The 16207-nt window shown below is 35.3% G+C and overlaps 2 protein-coding genes across 8 annotated transcripts; one reads left to right on the top strand and one right to left on the bottom strand.

Moving 5' to 3' along the window:
• Positions 1–1109: 1109 nt before the first annotated feature.
• On the top strand, positions 1110–10587 carry LOC107766129 (uncharacterized). 2 transcript variants are annotated; one of them, XM_075246833.1, is made up of 9 exons: positions 1110–1343; positions 2231–2382; positions 2837–2924; positions 3276–3567; positions 4379–4453; positions 5506–5603; positions 9010–9135; positions 9794–9883; positions 10159–10587. In XM_075246833.1, the coding sequence occupies exons 1-9, from the start codon at positions 1287–1289 to the stop codon at positions 10273–10275; spliced, it is 1095 nt and encodes a 364-aa protein (XP_075102934.1). In that variant the 5' UTR covers positions 1110–1286; the 3' UTR covers positions 10276–10587. The 2 variants fall into 2 exon arrangements, with proteins under 2 accessions (XP_075102934.1, XP_075102933.1); XM_075246832.1 differs by having other exon boundaries at positions 1154–1343; positions 2228–2382.
• Positions 10096–16057, bottom strand: LOC107766123 (APO protein 1, chloroplastic). Of its 6 annotated transcripts, none has more exons than XM_075246829.1 (6): positions 15848–16038; positions 15020–15163; positions 14684–14748; positions 13114–13478; positions 12176–13003; positions 10096–10482 (listed from the first exon to the last, which is right to left on the bottom strand). In XM_075246829.1, the coding sequence occupies exons 2-6, from the start codon at positions 15096–15098 to the stop codon at positions 10476–10478; spliced, it is 1344 nt and encodes a 447-aa protein (XP_075102930.1). In that variant the 5' UTR covers positions 15099–15163; positions 15848–16038; the 3' UTR covers positions 10096–10475. The 6 variants fall into 6 exon arrangements, with proteins under 6 accessions (XP_075102930.1, XP_075102929.1, XP_075102931.1 ...); XM_075246828.1 differs by having other exon boundaries at positions 15020–15168; positions 15848–16032; XM_075246830.1 differs by lacking the exon at positions 15848–16038 and adding an exon at positions 15328–15454 and having other exon boundaries at positions 15020–15168.
• Between the last annotated feature and the right edge of the window lie 150 nt (positions 16058–16207).

The raw sequence follows: 16207 nt of genomic DNA, 5'->3' as shown, positions 1-16207 counted from the left end.
TGTTTTTAGAAGGAAAAAAAATATTTTTTTGAGTAGAAAGACAACAGTTTTTAAGAAGTAGAAAAAGTAGATTCTTTCCGACTTGAAAAATATTTTTGAGAAAAATATATTTAGAAGCATTTTTTAAAAGCCTGACCAAACAATAATTGTTATTCAAAAGTATTTTTCAAATTAATTAGCTTAATTCAAACTATTTTCCCATCAAAAATAATTAACACTTTTAAAAATAAGTTGATTTTAGAAGTCTGACAGAGCATGCTTATAATTCATTTGTCTTGGTGTTGCTTACAGTGACGAAGCTAGAAAATATTTCAAGGGTGTTCAAACTTGAACAAAAAAAATAAAAATTGTGGAGAGTGAAGCTCGAACCCACGACCATGAGGCACTCTTGACCACCCTTTGCCACTGAGCTATGATTCTTCATTGTTGTAAGGGTGTTCAATATGTATTACATGCATGTAAATCCAAAATTTTACCTATATACACAGTGTTAATTTTTCAACATTTTCCGACGAAGGGTGGTCAGTTGACCACCCTTGCTACACTGTAGCTTCGCCCCTGGTTGCTTATTGTGCTTCTTATGAAATGCCTTTAGTGTAAACTCTCGTCTTTAGTACTTCCTCCCTTCACTTTTAGTTGTCAAGTATTATAAAAATAAATTTTTATTTTTACTTGTCACTTTTCGCATATCAAGGGAACAAATTTTATTTTTATTTTTCATGTTTTGTCATTAGCATTAATTACTCATTCCAAATTATTTTTCAAACTCATTAAGACAATATATCAATTAATATTGGTATCATGATAAAATATATTTTATTTATTATTGCTTAAAGGGCGTACAAAATCAATAATGCACAAGTAAAAGTTAACGGAAAATATTTTTTTAATTTAAAGTGATTGGCCCCACTAGTATCTTTCGGGTGTGGCTGGGGAATGAGGGGTATGTGAAATTAGAAATTGCTAAAAAGACAATACCACATGTCCCACGTGAAAATTACAGCAGTTTTTAGTGGCCGTTAAATGATTACCAAACAGCTGCACTTAAAAACGTTATAGGGCCGGGCCCCAAACTGGCTATTTTTTATTTTTTTTCCCAAATTCAAATTGAATAACAATAGTGCCCCAAAACCCAATTTCACGGCCCAAATATCCATTTCCCTCTTCCACCCCAGTTCATTCGAAAAAGAAAAACCCTAATTTTTAAAAAAAATTGAGAAACATTTCTCAATAACTAAAATATCTGTGTATTCAGAAATCGATTTTATGTTTGATTTTCTCAAATCATGAAAGGAACTAAACGATTCGCGTCGTCCGATTCCAACTCGTTCACTACCGACTCAGTGAGTTTGTTCTCTGTTATACAAATGCTAAATTCTTAGTTTTCAAGTGTGTAAAGGAGTTTTTTTTTTTTTGGGTTAATATTCTGAGTGCTTGAATTTTTTAGATCTTAGAGTTGTTGATTTAGTTAAATGATGAATTATTTAGTATTGGAATGAACTGGTCGTGAACAAAGTGGAAGGTGTATAGGAATAATCATATAGCCGAGAGTAACTAATTTGGAATGGTGACCCTAGTTGATTGATTGATTAGAGCTGCCCTGTTGTTCTAAATTCTTAATTTTCAACTGTGTAAAGGAGGAAAGTGTGTTAAATTTGTGTAAAGCTAGCATTTTTTGTATTTTCTAAAGGTTTGAGTTTTATGTAGATTTTGTTTTTTATATGACAGTGGTATCAGCGTCAGCTTGCGCACCTTGACTATTCCACTAGGTATTAGGTAATTTTGCCGACCAAGGCCTGGGCATATGGGAATAAATCACTTATAATCTTTTCTTGCTCCTCTGGGATTTGAACCTTAGCCGTCATGGTTTTCCAGCCACTTCATTTACTTGAAATACACATTATTTACTATTGTAATGAATTGACTGAACAGAGCAGAAATACAGATCATTCGTATTGTTCACCCCAATTACTTGGGATTGAGTGGTAGTTGATTGATTTGTTAGAGTTGTTACCATTTGTTTGGATTGGAGAATAAACAAAGTTTTGATTTTACTTCCAAAAGAAATTGTTTACATTCTTGCAATGCATCAAGGGGATATGGTGTTGAACTTTGCATCTTTGGAAATTAGCAAATTGGGGCCATCCTGGTTGTGTATATCTTAAGAGAATCTTTGTGGATAGTTGCGCTGACCCTTTTTTATATCTCTTGTTTTCTGGTTTCAAAGCAGATTCAGGGCAAAAGAATAATGGCGGGATCAATTTTTGATCCACAAAAGGCTGAACAATCCCTGCCGCAAACAATGAAGACTCCGCAGTTAGATATGCAAAGGGCTGAGTCATCTAGACAGCATGTGAGAGCTCTCAATACTCAGTTTGCAAGGTCTCTCATCTTTCTGTTTCAACTACTTTGCTTCTCAAGAAGTAATTTTGTCATGCTCTCTATGGTTATTCTATCTCTCTACATTCTTCCTGCCCCCCCCCCCCCAACAACCAAAAAAAAAAACAGAAGAAGAAAGCAATACCAAAAGTTTAAATAAATAAAACAAAAAGGAAAAGAATGCTTTCACAGAATGGATTGGGGAAAACGGATCTAATTGATGTAATGCTTTCTTTCCCTAGAGTCTTAGTCTATTCCGTTAAAATATGGTAGCAGCATGTCAAGCTATGTTTTTCTTGATGTTTGTTAACTCACTGGTTCTTCTCCTTTATGAGAAAAGTTTTGTTTTCTTTCTTGTTTATCTCCATTCAAGTTGCTTGTCTCATTGGAAGATAAAAAGCTTTCGCAGACATAGATCTGTATTGAACTAGTGGATACTACTGTTTTTTGTGAGCAGTTGGGTCCAAACTCAGTTACAGAACCACCCTGATGAACTTTGGGAAGATGGAGTTCAAGACTACTTAAACCATTCTTCAACTATCAAGGTATCTTCGGCATCTCAGATTTCCACTCTCCAATTTTTTTTTCCAGATAGTTAGTATGAATGTTTCTCCACACACACACACTCCAAAGATACTTTTATAAATTGCTTTGGTTGGGGATGTGTTGCTTATTGTATTTCCCCATATTGATACAATAATGTCTGCTAATTCATTGATGATAGGGTAGGCCAACATATTTCTGCAAGGTTTTGTTGGAAAAGCATAGCATCTACTTGAATACGAAGCATTTTTTTTTAATTTAAAAAAAAACACCTAGAAATTGAGCGTGCATAGAGCTTGATAGCTGTTTCTTCGTTTGCTGGTGATTTTTCAATTGTGGCCATTCAATTGCAGGATAAGTTTAGTGATGTTGTGAATTGGCTAAAAGCTAATTCTTCCAATGGAGAGAATAAATCTGCACTGGGATCCCAAGCTGCTTCGAAGTCCCTAGAGTCAGAAACTAAGGAGAATGATGGTAGATTATCTTTTCTCAAACCTGCTGTTCCTGTGGCTAATTCATCTCCAGGTTTTGGGGCTGTGGCTAATTCATCTCCAAGTTTCGGTAGTCTGGCTAATTCATCTTCAAGTTTTGGTGCATCATGGAGCTCAGGAGGTCTCTTTAACAACAAGTCTCCCTTTTCATTTGGTAAGTCTTCTTTATCCTGGATGCTTTATGTTACTTCTTTTTCTCTCTTTTTTCTTCTTCTGAATAATTCTGGTTTCTTTACTTTGTTACCTTTCTAAATGAAGTGGTTCTGGTATCTTTATTAGTATAACAATGTAGGCACAGATAATAAATGGATTCCCTTTATAGTATTTAGCTTGTTCTTCGAGCAAATTAGCTCATTGCTGTTTCGTAGCTGAAGTTAATTAAAGAAAAATCTGAACTGTGGTGTCATTTCTTATGGAATTTTTAATTTAATACACAGTTGTGACACTTCTCTGTTGTCTGTTTCCTGCAGTAGCTCTATGATAAATGGACCAGTCATTTAGGATATGTTAATCCTCATTACATCTCGGAATGGGCTATTTCTAATATCTTAAATTTTTCTGAAGAGTGAAGTAAGAGATCGAGCTTGCACGTGATGCATTATAACCTAATGCAGCTGTTAAGAAGGGTTGGGATGGACCAATTTATTGTCAATTTACCAAATGTTGTAACCTTTCGAGTTATGAGAACACAAAAACTATATTATTTTGCTTGACCAAAGGTAATCATATTGTGTGGTGGAACATGTAATTGGGGAAAGCAGAAGTGACTGCTTCATCAACTACTTTTATGATTAATTAATTATTTGCAATATTTTAATATATTGTTTTCCACTCAAGTCTTTTCATGCTCATATAACCTTTTTCTGTTGTCAAAATAGCTTTTAATCACATGAAATGGATTTATCTAAATGTATACATGACTGTAGTACTTCAATTTCACTGCTGAACTTGCTAATCCTTTTTAGGACTTCAATCTTCGGTACAAACCCAAAATTCGGTACCTGTGAAAAATGATGCTGCAAACGATGTCCAAGATGCTGGTAAGGTTTGGAGATTTCATGTTTCAGTTGATTTTTTCTAGGTCAAATTATATTATCACTTTATCTCTTGTGTTGCTTGATACTCATTATGTGTTCATTATTTTATTTTGATTATTAAGTCCTCTAGATAATTGTCTCTTTTCCTGTTTGACATATTGTGGTGGTGGGTGGGGATTTTTTTTTTTTGGGGGGGGGGGGGAGGGGGAGGAGAGGGGGGTTGTTGTAAGTAGATTAGTCCTGGTTTTTCTTATCTTTCATCAAATGAGAGTTTCAAATTCACTTTATTGTCATATCATATACAAGACTATTGATGATTTATTAGTCAATTCCTTTACGTTTTGACACAGAGTCATGCGGCCACATGGTTGGTGGAGGTTTAAGTGCCTAATGCTTTGGGAACAGAACATAATGTCGACTAGTGGCAGTGTGGCACTTCTTGAAGAGTTTCTTTGTATTACTCGATTCTCCCCATCTCTAATTAAGGATGACCTGTTATGTTCTTGTTGCACCTATTGGAGCAGCCTAGACAGTAGAAGGGAAATAATTTTAGAACACGAGCTTTGGAGTTGAGACTAGTATCTGTTCTTTGTTGCTCCAATTCAATTAAGTTTCAGAATTTTGTCTCTGCAAGGTCATCTTGATGTAACAGATATTTCTAGCAACTAGAATGAATGGGAGAATAATATTGGGCCAGCGCTGATATTTCAGTATTTCTAAGGCTGAAAATAGGTCAATCAGAGACTAACCCAAGTCATACCTAGTAAACCTTTTAAAATGGACTGGGTATTATTTTCCCTTTTCTTATAGCATGGCAAAAGAAGTGCAACAGGAAGAAAAATGAATGCCTTCATATACACAGTCTGGACTCGACTGACCCTGTATAATTTTTGTATAGACTAACGAAGTTGAAGAAACATAATCAAAAGATTGTATCCTGAAAAGTTTTCTGGAGACTATTCTTTTTGTTCTTCCATTATCGGCCTCAGAAGATTGTGAAATTTTTGTTTTTTGTTTGCTCCTTAACTGGTGGAGTTTATTGATTTGCAATGCAGAAGATGAAGTGGAGCAGCCAGGCAGCCCATCTGTGAAGAAGACTGAAGAAAAGGGAGTCACTGTAGTCCATGAAGTCAAATGTAAACTTTATGTGAAGGTAATATAGCAAGTGCTTACTCCTGTTCAGAGAGAAATATATCATGTATAGTTCTTTTTGGTGTTGTAATCATATTACTGGATGGTTACTGCCCATTTTTCAGGTCTTTGAACTTCAGCTATATTTTGTTTGTGATGTACTATCTTTTTTTCCTCCCATTCCAGTTTATGTGAACCTATTTCATTTTTAGTCCGTTTCAAAAAAATGAACCCTTTTTAAATTTGAAAAGAATTTAACTTCAACTTCCCATTTTATCCTTAATAAAAAGCTTTTACGGCCACACAAATGTTATGGTCGATTTAAGACCACAAATTCCAAAAGTTTTCATTTCTTAAACTCCGTGCTCAGTCAAATAGGTTCACATAAATTGAAATGGAGGGAATAATACTTTTGGTTTTTATTTAAACTGCGATTCTCTCATCAATGTTTGTTCGGGGAGTAACCAGGGGCGAAGCTACAGTGTAGCAAGGGTGGTCAACTGACCACCCTTGTCGGAAAATTAACACTGGGTATATAGGTAAAATTTTGGATTTACATGCATGTAATACATATTGAACACCCTTACAACAATGAAGAATCATAGCTCAGTGGCAAAGGGTGGTCAAGAGGGCCTCATGGTCGCGGGTTCGAGTTTCACTCTCCAAAATTTTTATTTTTCTTGTTCAAGTTTGAACACCCTTGAAATATTTTCTAGCTTCGCCACTGGGAGTAACTTATGCATGCCTCATGTTGACAACAATTGACCAATGAAGTGTAGTGGTCAATCGTGTTTGAGGCATGGAATAGCAGATATTCTTTAGCCTTGCCAACATTGTCTATAATACTAGTTACATTGCTCTATGGCATGTGCAGGGGTAGTTTCAGCAAGTGAAGCACACTGAGCTGAGTCACTGAGTCATGTCCACTTAGTTGTATTCTTTTGTGTTTTGCATGTATGATTGCATTTTTTCTTGCATTAGATTGCTTTAAGTTTTGTATAAAAGGGCATTCTTATGCTACAGAAAATGCTTATACAGATTGCTACATTCTCTCACTGTGATCTCATATAACAACCTTTTTTGGATAAGGTTCTCATATTATTATCACCATTTTTTCGTTGTCGTTTAACTTTATTCATTGCAATCAGCCTCTTGTCATCAAGGCACTATAGTTTCATGTTTCTAGTGGATCATCCTATAAGTTTGGCCATGAAGATTCTTTTCGAGATTCAAATTCAAGCTATTGACTTATTTTATATGTATTAAAATTAGGGCAAAGGTCCAAATATGCCCTCATACTATACGAAATTGAGCACATTTGCCATTCGTTAATAGTTTAGCTCAAATATGCCCTTACCGTCACATAGTTGGTCCATATATGCCCTTAGAGTTACACAGTTGGCCCATATATGCCCTTTTCGAAATGGAATTCACCCAAACTAATTAGCTCTTTCTTTAATTGTATTAAAGTGTATTACAAATACTATTTCCTTTTTATTAGTACTTTTTTTCTTTACTTTTCTCTTTTCTTTCATCTTTTTTCTTTTCCTCTTTCTTTCTCCCTTATTCTATTTTCTCCATTACTGATGTCTTCTCCATTTTCATCACCAATTTCACTTGACAAAACTCATAAATTCCAATTACTAAGAAAATTCTCCCATAAGGTAATCAAGTTCCAATTTCACTGGCCTTCTAAATAAATGAAATTAAATTATTTCAAAAATTATGGTTTAAAATTTAAAATAATAAAAACATCTCAACCTTTAACAATACTCAAAAGACCAAAATATTTAAATTGTTTTCAGAAAGATAATTTAATGATTAAAAGCCTAGAGTTCAAGTTGTAGTGTTATAAATTTGAGTTGTTAGTCTTTTTTCAGCTGGACATTTTCTATTTTTTTATTAACTATATATGTAAATTAGGGGTGTACATGGAACGGGTTGGTTCGATTTTTTATCAAAATCAAACCAAACCAATTATATCGGTTTGGATTGTACGGTTTTGTTGGATTTTCGGATTTTTTGTTACATAAATATTATTTCAATCTTACTTTGTTAAATTTTTTAGAACTAAATATATGTTCAGTAAAAATTGAAAAACATATGATATATAAAAATATTCTTATGGGAGAATTTTCTTAGTAATTGGAATTTATGAGTTTTGTCAAGTGAAAATGGAGAAGACATCAGTAATGGAGGAAATAGGATAAGGGAGAAAGGAAAAGATGAAAGAAAAGAGAAAAGTAAAGAAAAAAAGTACTAATAAAAAGGAAATAGTATTTGTAATACACTTTAATACAATTAAAGAAAGAGCTAATTAGTTTGGGTGAATTCCATTTCGAAAAGGGCATATATGGGCCAACTGTGTAACTCTAAGGGCATATATGGACCAACTATGTGACGGTAAGGGCATATTTGAGCTAAACTATTAACGAATGGCAAATGTGCTCAATTTCGTATAGTATGAGGGCATATTTGGACCTTTGCCCTAATTTTAATACATATAAAATAAGTCAATAGCTTGAATTTGAATCTCGAAAAGAATCTTCATGGCCAAACTTATAGGATGATCCACTAGAAACATGAAACTATAGTGCCTTGATGACAAGAGGCTGATTGCAATGAATAAAGTTAAACGACAACGAAAAAATGGTGATAATAATATGAGAACCTTATCCAAAAAAGGTTGTTATATGAGATCACAGTGAGAGAATGTAGCAATCTGTATAAGCATTTTCTGTAGCATAAGAATGCCCTTTTATACAAAACTTAAAGCAATCTAATGCAAAATACAACTAAGTGGACATGACTCAGCTCAGTGTGCTTCACCTGCTGAAATTTGTTGGATTTTCGGATTTTTTGTTACATAAATATTATTTCAATCTTACTTTGTTAAATTTTTTAGAACTAAATATATGTTCAGTAAAAATTGAAAAACATATGATATATAAAAATATTCTTATGGGAGAATTTTCTTAGTAATTGGAATTTATGAGTTTTGTCAAGTGAAAATGGAGAAGACATCAGTAATGGAGGAAATAGGATAAGGGAGAAAAAGAAAAGAGAAAGGTAAAGAAAAATAAGTACTAATAAAAAGGAAATAGTGTTTGTAATACACTTTAATACAATTAACGAAAGAGCTAATTAGTTTGGGTGGATTCTGTTTCGAAAAGGGCATATATGGGCTTACTGTGTAACTCTAAGGGCATATATGGACCAACTATGTGACGGTAAGGGCATATTTGAGCTAAACTATTAACGAAGGGAAAATGTGCTCAATTTCGTATAGTATGAGGGCATATTTGGACCTTTACCGTTAAAATTATGTTGAGTTTGAGTTTTTTTACTAGTATGTTGAATTTGAGTTGTCTAGCTTGATACGTTATAGTTATGACATTTCTTCCTCTCTATTTTTTCCATATGCTCAGTCAACTGATCCAGCGGATAAAGATGAATGGAAAGACAGGGGCACTGGTCAGCTTTCTCTTAAGTGTAAAGAAGGTGTTAGCAAAGGTACCCGGGAATCCAAACCAACTATTGTGATACGAAATGATGTAAGTTCCTACCATTACAAGGAAATAATATCCTTCTATTCTCTAGTAGTTTATTCTGCTTTTTTTTCCCTTTGGATCTTTGAGTAGGAAGGGACGCATATATTTGTCAGTTGAACTACAAAGGCAGAACTGTGAAATGGGAATCACAGTAGCAGTATGTTCAGTTTAACCTTTAGCTTTCCCCTCTCTTCAGAGTTTATTTAATTTTGTTACTAATAACTAAGATAACATTTGCCACCGCCTTAGTGGGCAACTACCGGTACGTTTGCTAGTGGGAGATAGCAGGTATCTAGTGGAATAGTAGGTGCCCACATGCTACCACGGCTCTAAGGGCCGTATGGAATTGGTCAAGAAGACAATTTCTGTTTCTCTCTGACTTGCCACAAAGCAAATAAAAGGAACAAGATTCTTATTTCTCCTACATTTGCCTCCTTTTCTTTACCCTAGTGTCTGAACAGGCCCTGAGTTTAGAATGTGTTTTTTCCATGTCTGAGGGAGAGAATGCTGGATAATTAACTGCTTGCTATTGCACTCTTTGGGAAAGGAGTATTTCAATCTTGCTCTTCAGACAGGAGAACTAGATCACACCTTAACCTTTCTACTAATCGAAAAGAAGATTACACCTAACATTTTTTGGCGTATTTTATACTTGTTGCAGGTTGGAAAGATTTTGCTTAATGCATTGTTATATCCAGGCATTAAAACAAACATGCAGAAGAACTCCATTGTTGCAATATTTCATACCTCGGTAAAATTTCTAAACCACGAATATCCATCTCATTCTTAGAAAATGCTCGCCAATTTGAACAACTCCCTGTAAGTGGAAATTTAACTCACGTGGTTCTTGAAAGCTTAGACAGTTGGGAGAAAAAGACTGTTTCAAGAATGTGCAGTTCAGCTCACTGTAACTACCATTCTTCAAGTTTTTTCCCAATTTACTTAAAACAATAATGCTTAAACTTGAAGAACTTAGTTCTATTTCCAACTGCATTAACTGGTTGCGTGTATGCTTACATTTCTTAGGGTGATGGTGATAATGATGATGCTGTTGTCGCACGGACATTCTTGATAAGAACGAAAACCGGGGAGGATAGAGATAAATTGGCAGCGGTCATCCAGGAATATGCTCCTGCTGCCTGAGGACTATACCTTGGCAGCAATTCTTTTCTGTATCAATACCCACCTCCGGGCTGGACGGATGCTTGGAATGGATCGCTTTACCTCTTCGACAGTTTCTTGGAAGACTCTTGACGGTGTAGCAGTTGAATTATAGCTTAGCTTATTTTGCAGTACAAATGAACTGATCCTGCTGTTGTGAATCCTGTCCCATCGAGAGGCTTTTACACACTGTAATGTATAGAGGAAAGAATTTGAGATGCTAGTGCCCAACAGAAAGAAAAGAAATGTACACATTTCTAATTATTGTTGGAGAAGAGGACCAATTTCATTCAATTTTTCCATCTTTCTGCGCTCGTGTATTTTTCAATAGCTAAATACCATGCTCAATTGCAAAATAGGCTGCTATTGCAAAAATCTATTTGTGACATTTTGGATATTGATTTTATGAACTATGAAGTTTAAATATAGAAAGATTAAGACCTGATTTGATGAATTCAGAAATTTTACACTGTAACAAGCTAACCACAAGGCATAAATACAGATCACTAGTGACAGCAATCTCATAGATGTACTTACTAACAGTTGAACTTGAACTTCCAAGTTGACTGTCAATGTGATTTGCAGCTCTGCTTGGTAACTTGCACCACTGTGCTCTAATTTCTTAGCATAACCAATTTCTTTCTACAAGACTTGTTAACTAGAAAAGAAAAGCATGTCCTACCAAATTTGAACCTTTTTGAATGGGAAAAGGGCCAAATATACCCCTCTGCTTTCATATATTGTCTACATTTAACATTCGTTATACTATGGGGCCAAATTTAATCCTACCGTTATACTATCGGGCCAAATTTAACCCTACCGCTATACTATCGGGCCAAATTTATCCCTACAATCAGCAAACTTTTTAAAATACCCCTTGATCTGTTAAGTAATCCAAAATCTACCAATTTTTTTCTATTAAATCACTTGTTATTCTTCTTGCTCCATTATTTTCAAAAAATACTATTGATGTGAATGCTAAAGTTACTAGACTATACAAATTATTCATAATTTTTTTTAATTACCAATGCACCCATTTCTCTTCTTGTAATAAATAAAATTGGTTTAAAATTTTATTTATTTTTAATCATATACACACCGTAGAATTTACCGGGTCTACTTATTGTGTATTATATGCAGCTGATCATCATTTATGTACATGTATATTCAAATATATTTTGTCATTGTCTGGTTAATATAGAGTACGATCGACTAACTTAAAGTGCACAATGTGTAGACATTTAATTAAAGCAAAGTTGAATTAGACAATGTAAAGTCTCCGAGGAACTTCAACTTCAATCACTAATACTTGCAAAATCTCCATACATTTAGTGCAACGAATTCATTAAAAATGGGATATTATAAATACTTTTAGAATTTAGAAAAGCTACCTAATTTAGATTTTTCAATTTACTATACTTTGTTTATTCGGTTGTATTATTAATATTTGTTTCCTCTAATTCAGAAAGCAGGTAAATGCCAATTATTTCAAAAATAGTGAACCAAGAAGAACAACAAGTAATTTAAATAAAAGGAATTTGGGAGATTTTGGATTACTTAACAGATCAAGGGGTATTTTTAAAAGTTTGCTGATTGTAGGGGTAAATTTGGCCCAATAGTATAACGGGAGGGATAAATTTGGCCTGATCGTATAACGGAGATTAAACATAGACAATATATGAATTATATCATGTGGACATTGATATTCCAAGTTGAAATGGGTGCCATGATCCTCACTTTACAAACGCAAAACACAGAATGCAACCTCCCTAGTTACTCAACCGATCCAGCAATATCGTGACTGTTCTATTTTGGTCCAGATACATCTAAATATAGCAAGCACTGCAAACATTAGGCCCTGTATAACAGTTAGGAATCTTACACGGCTAGGCGACTCTCTTCACTCTCCGGAAGCACAATGTCTAGCCTCATCATAGGCTTATACTTGTGAGGTATTTGAGCACCAGCCTGCATACAAACTTCAACCACAGCTGGAGCCTTCCCATAGAACCTCTTTAGTGCACTCCTCAAAGGGGTTCCTTTTGGATCTCGAACATGCCACACATAATTTGGGGGAAATACCTCATCCACTGTTGCATCTTGCCAGCCATGTTTTCCATCCCTCCATTGGTGTTTAAATTCGCCACAGAGCTTAGCATTGTGACCGCACGGCCCCACATGGACCTCTGAACAGTACCCGCAAGCTTTGACAGTGTACTTCTTCATCAACCTAGTCACCCCCCATTTCACTTTCTCATACGCGTCAATTGTCTCCTGGGCAATACGTGGCACCTCTGACTCCAATGGTGGAGCAAACCGTTCAAAAGACCGATGGGTGTCAAGGTCCATAATTACTGAACTTGTGTCTACAGAGGGTCTATGCTCCTCAACTAATCCACCTATGTCGATCACTTTTTTTCCTATCATTCTGATGGGTTTAGTCCTTCTCCGCGAAGGATATCCCGGCAGATCCACGCCAGCTTGGATGCAAAGTTCTACAACTGCAGGAATTCTGTCGTAATTGAACCGTGTCTCATGCTTAATGCGTGTGCCAAAAGGATCATACATATGGTAAGACTCGATAGGAATTAGCACATCATTAATCGAACCCTTCACCCATGAGTGGAAGCTTCTGCGACTACTGTTGGTCGTGCCAAGGCAATCCTGAATGTCGTGACCACTTTGAGCAACATGGATTTCTGAGCATTCACTGCAGGAAAAAACTAAGAATGTGAGTTGATAGAGAAATGAAAATGTGCTCATTAACTTTATAATCAAACAGGGTTCAAAAATCAGTAAACTGTCATTCTTAAAAGTTACCTACAAGCATGGACAGGAACATAGTGGAGAAGCTGTGCAAGTCCTTTAATCAAAAGTTTCCAAGCATCTAATACTTCATAAGCCACCGGAATTAAGTCAGGCACAAGCAAACCATTTTTAGGGGGTTCAAGCTTCTTTTCTATTCCCATTTCTGCTAGCTTCTTATCAGCCCTAGAAGCCTGCTGAATTTTCTTGAGAGGCATGGGATAGGGCTTCTTCTTTTTCTTGGGCAGGACTGGGGGAAGATCCACATTCTGCTGCACAGCTTCACGTTTCTTAGAGTTTCGACCTTGGGGATGCCTCCTATCAGTACAAAAAATGGTTGCTTGTCTTCTTGGACCAGTAGCATGATATCTACGATCAAACTGCAGCCAGAAACAAGTATTGTAGCCTTCACGTCAAACATAGGCAAAATCTCAAAACATCAAATTATTACTAAGTTTAACCAAAGAGCAGTTACACTACATACAACACCACAGACTTTTAAAAAAAGAAAAAATAACAAAACTTTTTTCTCAAAAACAAATAAATAAAATTCAAGTAAAAAGTATCTCGAACATGTATCATATCTCTCAATTTCTCACATAGATATACAGAGCCTATTAAAAGCATATTTGGAAGTTCAGAAAAAAATCATTAGCTTGGGTGCCTCTTCTTAAAGAAACTCGTTCGAGTTTCTCTTGGAAAATCGAAAACTTGACCTTCAATCCAAATCTGAAAAAGATTTCAGGCTAACTCCAATCAGAAACTTGTACTTTCAACTTCCATTGCATTGTTTTCCTTACAAAAATAGCCCACCAAGAGCTCTTTCAATCCAACCCTCTATTCACTAAAATATCTCTCTAACTAAAAAAGTGTCTAACAGAAAGCAAGTCATTATTCAATTAACAGACTGATTTCCTTCTATATAACCTCTGACACAGAATTTCTACTTTCTTGTTGGCTTTCCTTTTTCCTTCTCTACAGGATACATTAGATTGGATTTAAAGTATTCGCAAGACAGCATCATAGCATGATACTAATTACTCATAATAGAGGGAAGAAGCTTTTTTGCCCAAGTACCAATTATTGATCATGACAAGATAAATAAGTTGCTCTTATATTGCAAATTGCATGATAACTAAGAGCATTTGCCCATAATCATACTTTCTTGGGACAAAGTGACGACAAACAGCACAAAGCTTCCACTATGCATGAATGCACAATCTGCGTGAAATTTTGACTCAATTTCTCTTATTGAAATATATCATCATTTATCCTTCAGAAAGCACATGAGAGCATCAAGAGACGAATGAGTCTCCCTGGAGAAAATACTCGAGTAGACCAGTTATTAAAGCAGAAATCTGACTATATTGTCCACTGTACTTGGACAACGTCCAATTAAGAAAGAGTAAAAAGTTGCACACTACAGCTACCAAGAAAGAATAGTGCTGAGTACACGTACATATGCCATAATATTACTTTCTTCATCTAATTATAGCTTGAAAGTGGAAAGGGAGAAATCTGAAAGCAAATAAATGACCAATCATTGGAGCAAAATAACATAATCTAGAGCAGAGCGAAAAGGAACCTTTAGAGTAAGCAAATAAGGCCGTTGTTGCGACTTCTTATATACAACCATGCCGGGAGAAGCACCTGAAAATGGAAGCCACATGAAATATTCTCCACAAAAGGTCCTTATACTGACATATACAGAACTTTCATAAATTTCACTTCTTTTTTTTTAGTCAATGAGCTAACAATAATTCGTAATCTCCTAGAGCATATATAAAGTCTGAGGTCTTCGACATAAGAGTAACCAACAAAAGATATTTCCTCCACTCACTAAGTGGTGGTAAATGGCAGAAAAAACATTTGTATCAGATATCCTTTCAAGCTATAACTTAAAAAGATAAGAAATTCTGACATGGCAAAGACTTGAAGTAGGAATCATTTTGAGATGGCTGCCATGGACTATATGTCACAGCTGGAAAATTCTGGAGCATCTCTTTCTCCTTGCTTTCTGTCTGCCCGCTGGATCCAGTGAGTATGCAATTTTTGCAACTCAAAACTGTCCTGCAAATGCAGTTTAACTAGTTGAGGAATTAAAATCAAGATGAACCAAAAAAGCAGATTGAATCACTAGATTAGCTAACAGGGTCACTTGAAACTTTAAAAAAAATTAGTACTTCAATAGTTTCATGACTTAAATTACAGAATTAATCAAATACTTACAGTTTAACTAAACTTATAAGAGCATTGCAAAGCAGAGTTCAATGCCATTCACATTCATTTTGAGGTCCTAGGATGTAAAGCAAAAACAAACAATATCCCAGAGCAATTTCAATCAATCTGATCGACTATTAATAATTACTATGATAGTTTTTCCCAGTAACTTTTTTGGTCATCGCCACCAATTCTCACAGAGTCGCATATGCAATTCACATAATAGCACTACAAAGAAACCTACATCCGTCCCTACCTTCCTACCCACCCCCCAATCACACGTCGTCACCCCCCCCCCTCCCCCACCCTCCACTTCGGACAGACATGACCAACCTATGACCACATAATTTCCATAAACCAAGGTTTTTAAACTACCTTGAAAAATCAAGAATTCAGTAAAAAACCGAGCCCAAAATCCCATCTTGGGGGGAAAAAAGAGAGTAAAAAAGAAGAAAACAATTTTGACAAACCAAATGAACTTTGAAATGAATTTTTTTTATCCAGGGGGAAGGGTGAAAGTTGAGCTTGCCTCAATTTCTTGAGTCTAACGAGAATCTGCTTGTACTAGTTCTGCTTTTTACGTTTTCTATTAATCAAAGTAAAGAAAAATCAGGTACACTACTTTGAACTGGAGTTTGATAGATTGGGTGCAACAGAAAAGCTCTAGGCTTAGGGAGAAAGGAAGCCTCAAGCTCACAAGGTTTTAGCAGATTAAGCAGTAGAAATATAGTTTGGAATTAATTAAAGAAAAGAAAGCTGAGATTTTTATAAAAGCGTGTAATATTACTTGGACCCATGAGGTTTGTAAAATTTATACATACACTCCTCGCGTTCTTTAATTGGACTAAAAGTTCACTATGTTTTTAGAACTCTTTAGCCAAATCAATGA

This window comes from Nicotiana tabacum, chromosome 23 (assembly GCF_000715075.1).
Source record: "Nicotiana tabacum cultivar K326 chromosome 23, ASM71507v2, whole genome shotgun sequence".
Lineage (NCBI taxonomy): Eukaryota > Viridiplantae > Streptophyta > Magnoliopsida > Solanales > Solanaceae > Nicotiana > Nicotiana tabacum.
The sequence above is the reverse complement of the archived record's forward strand: the minus strand, read 5'-3'. Positions and strand labels throughout refer to the sequence as shown.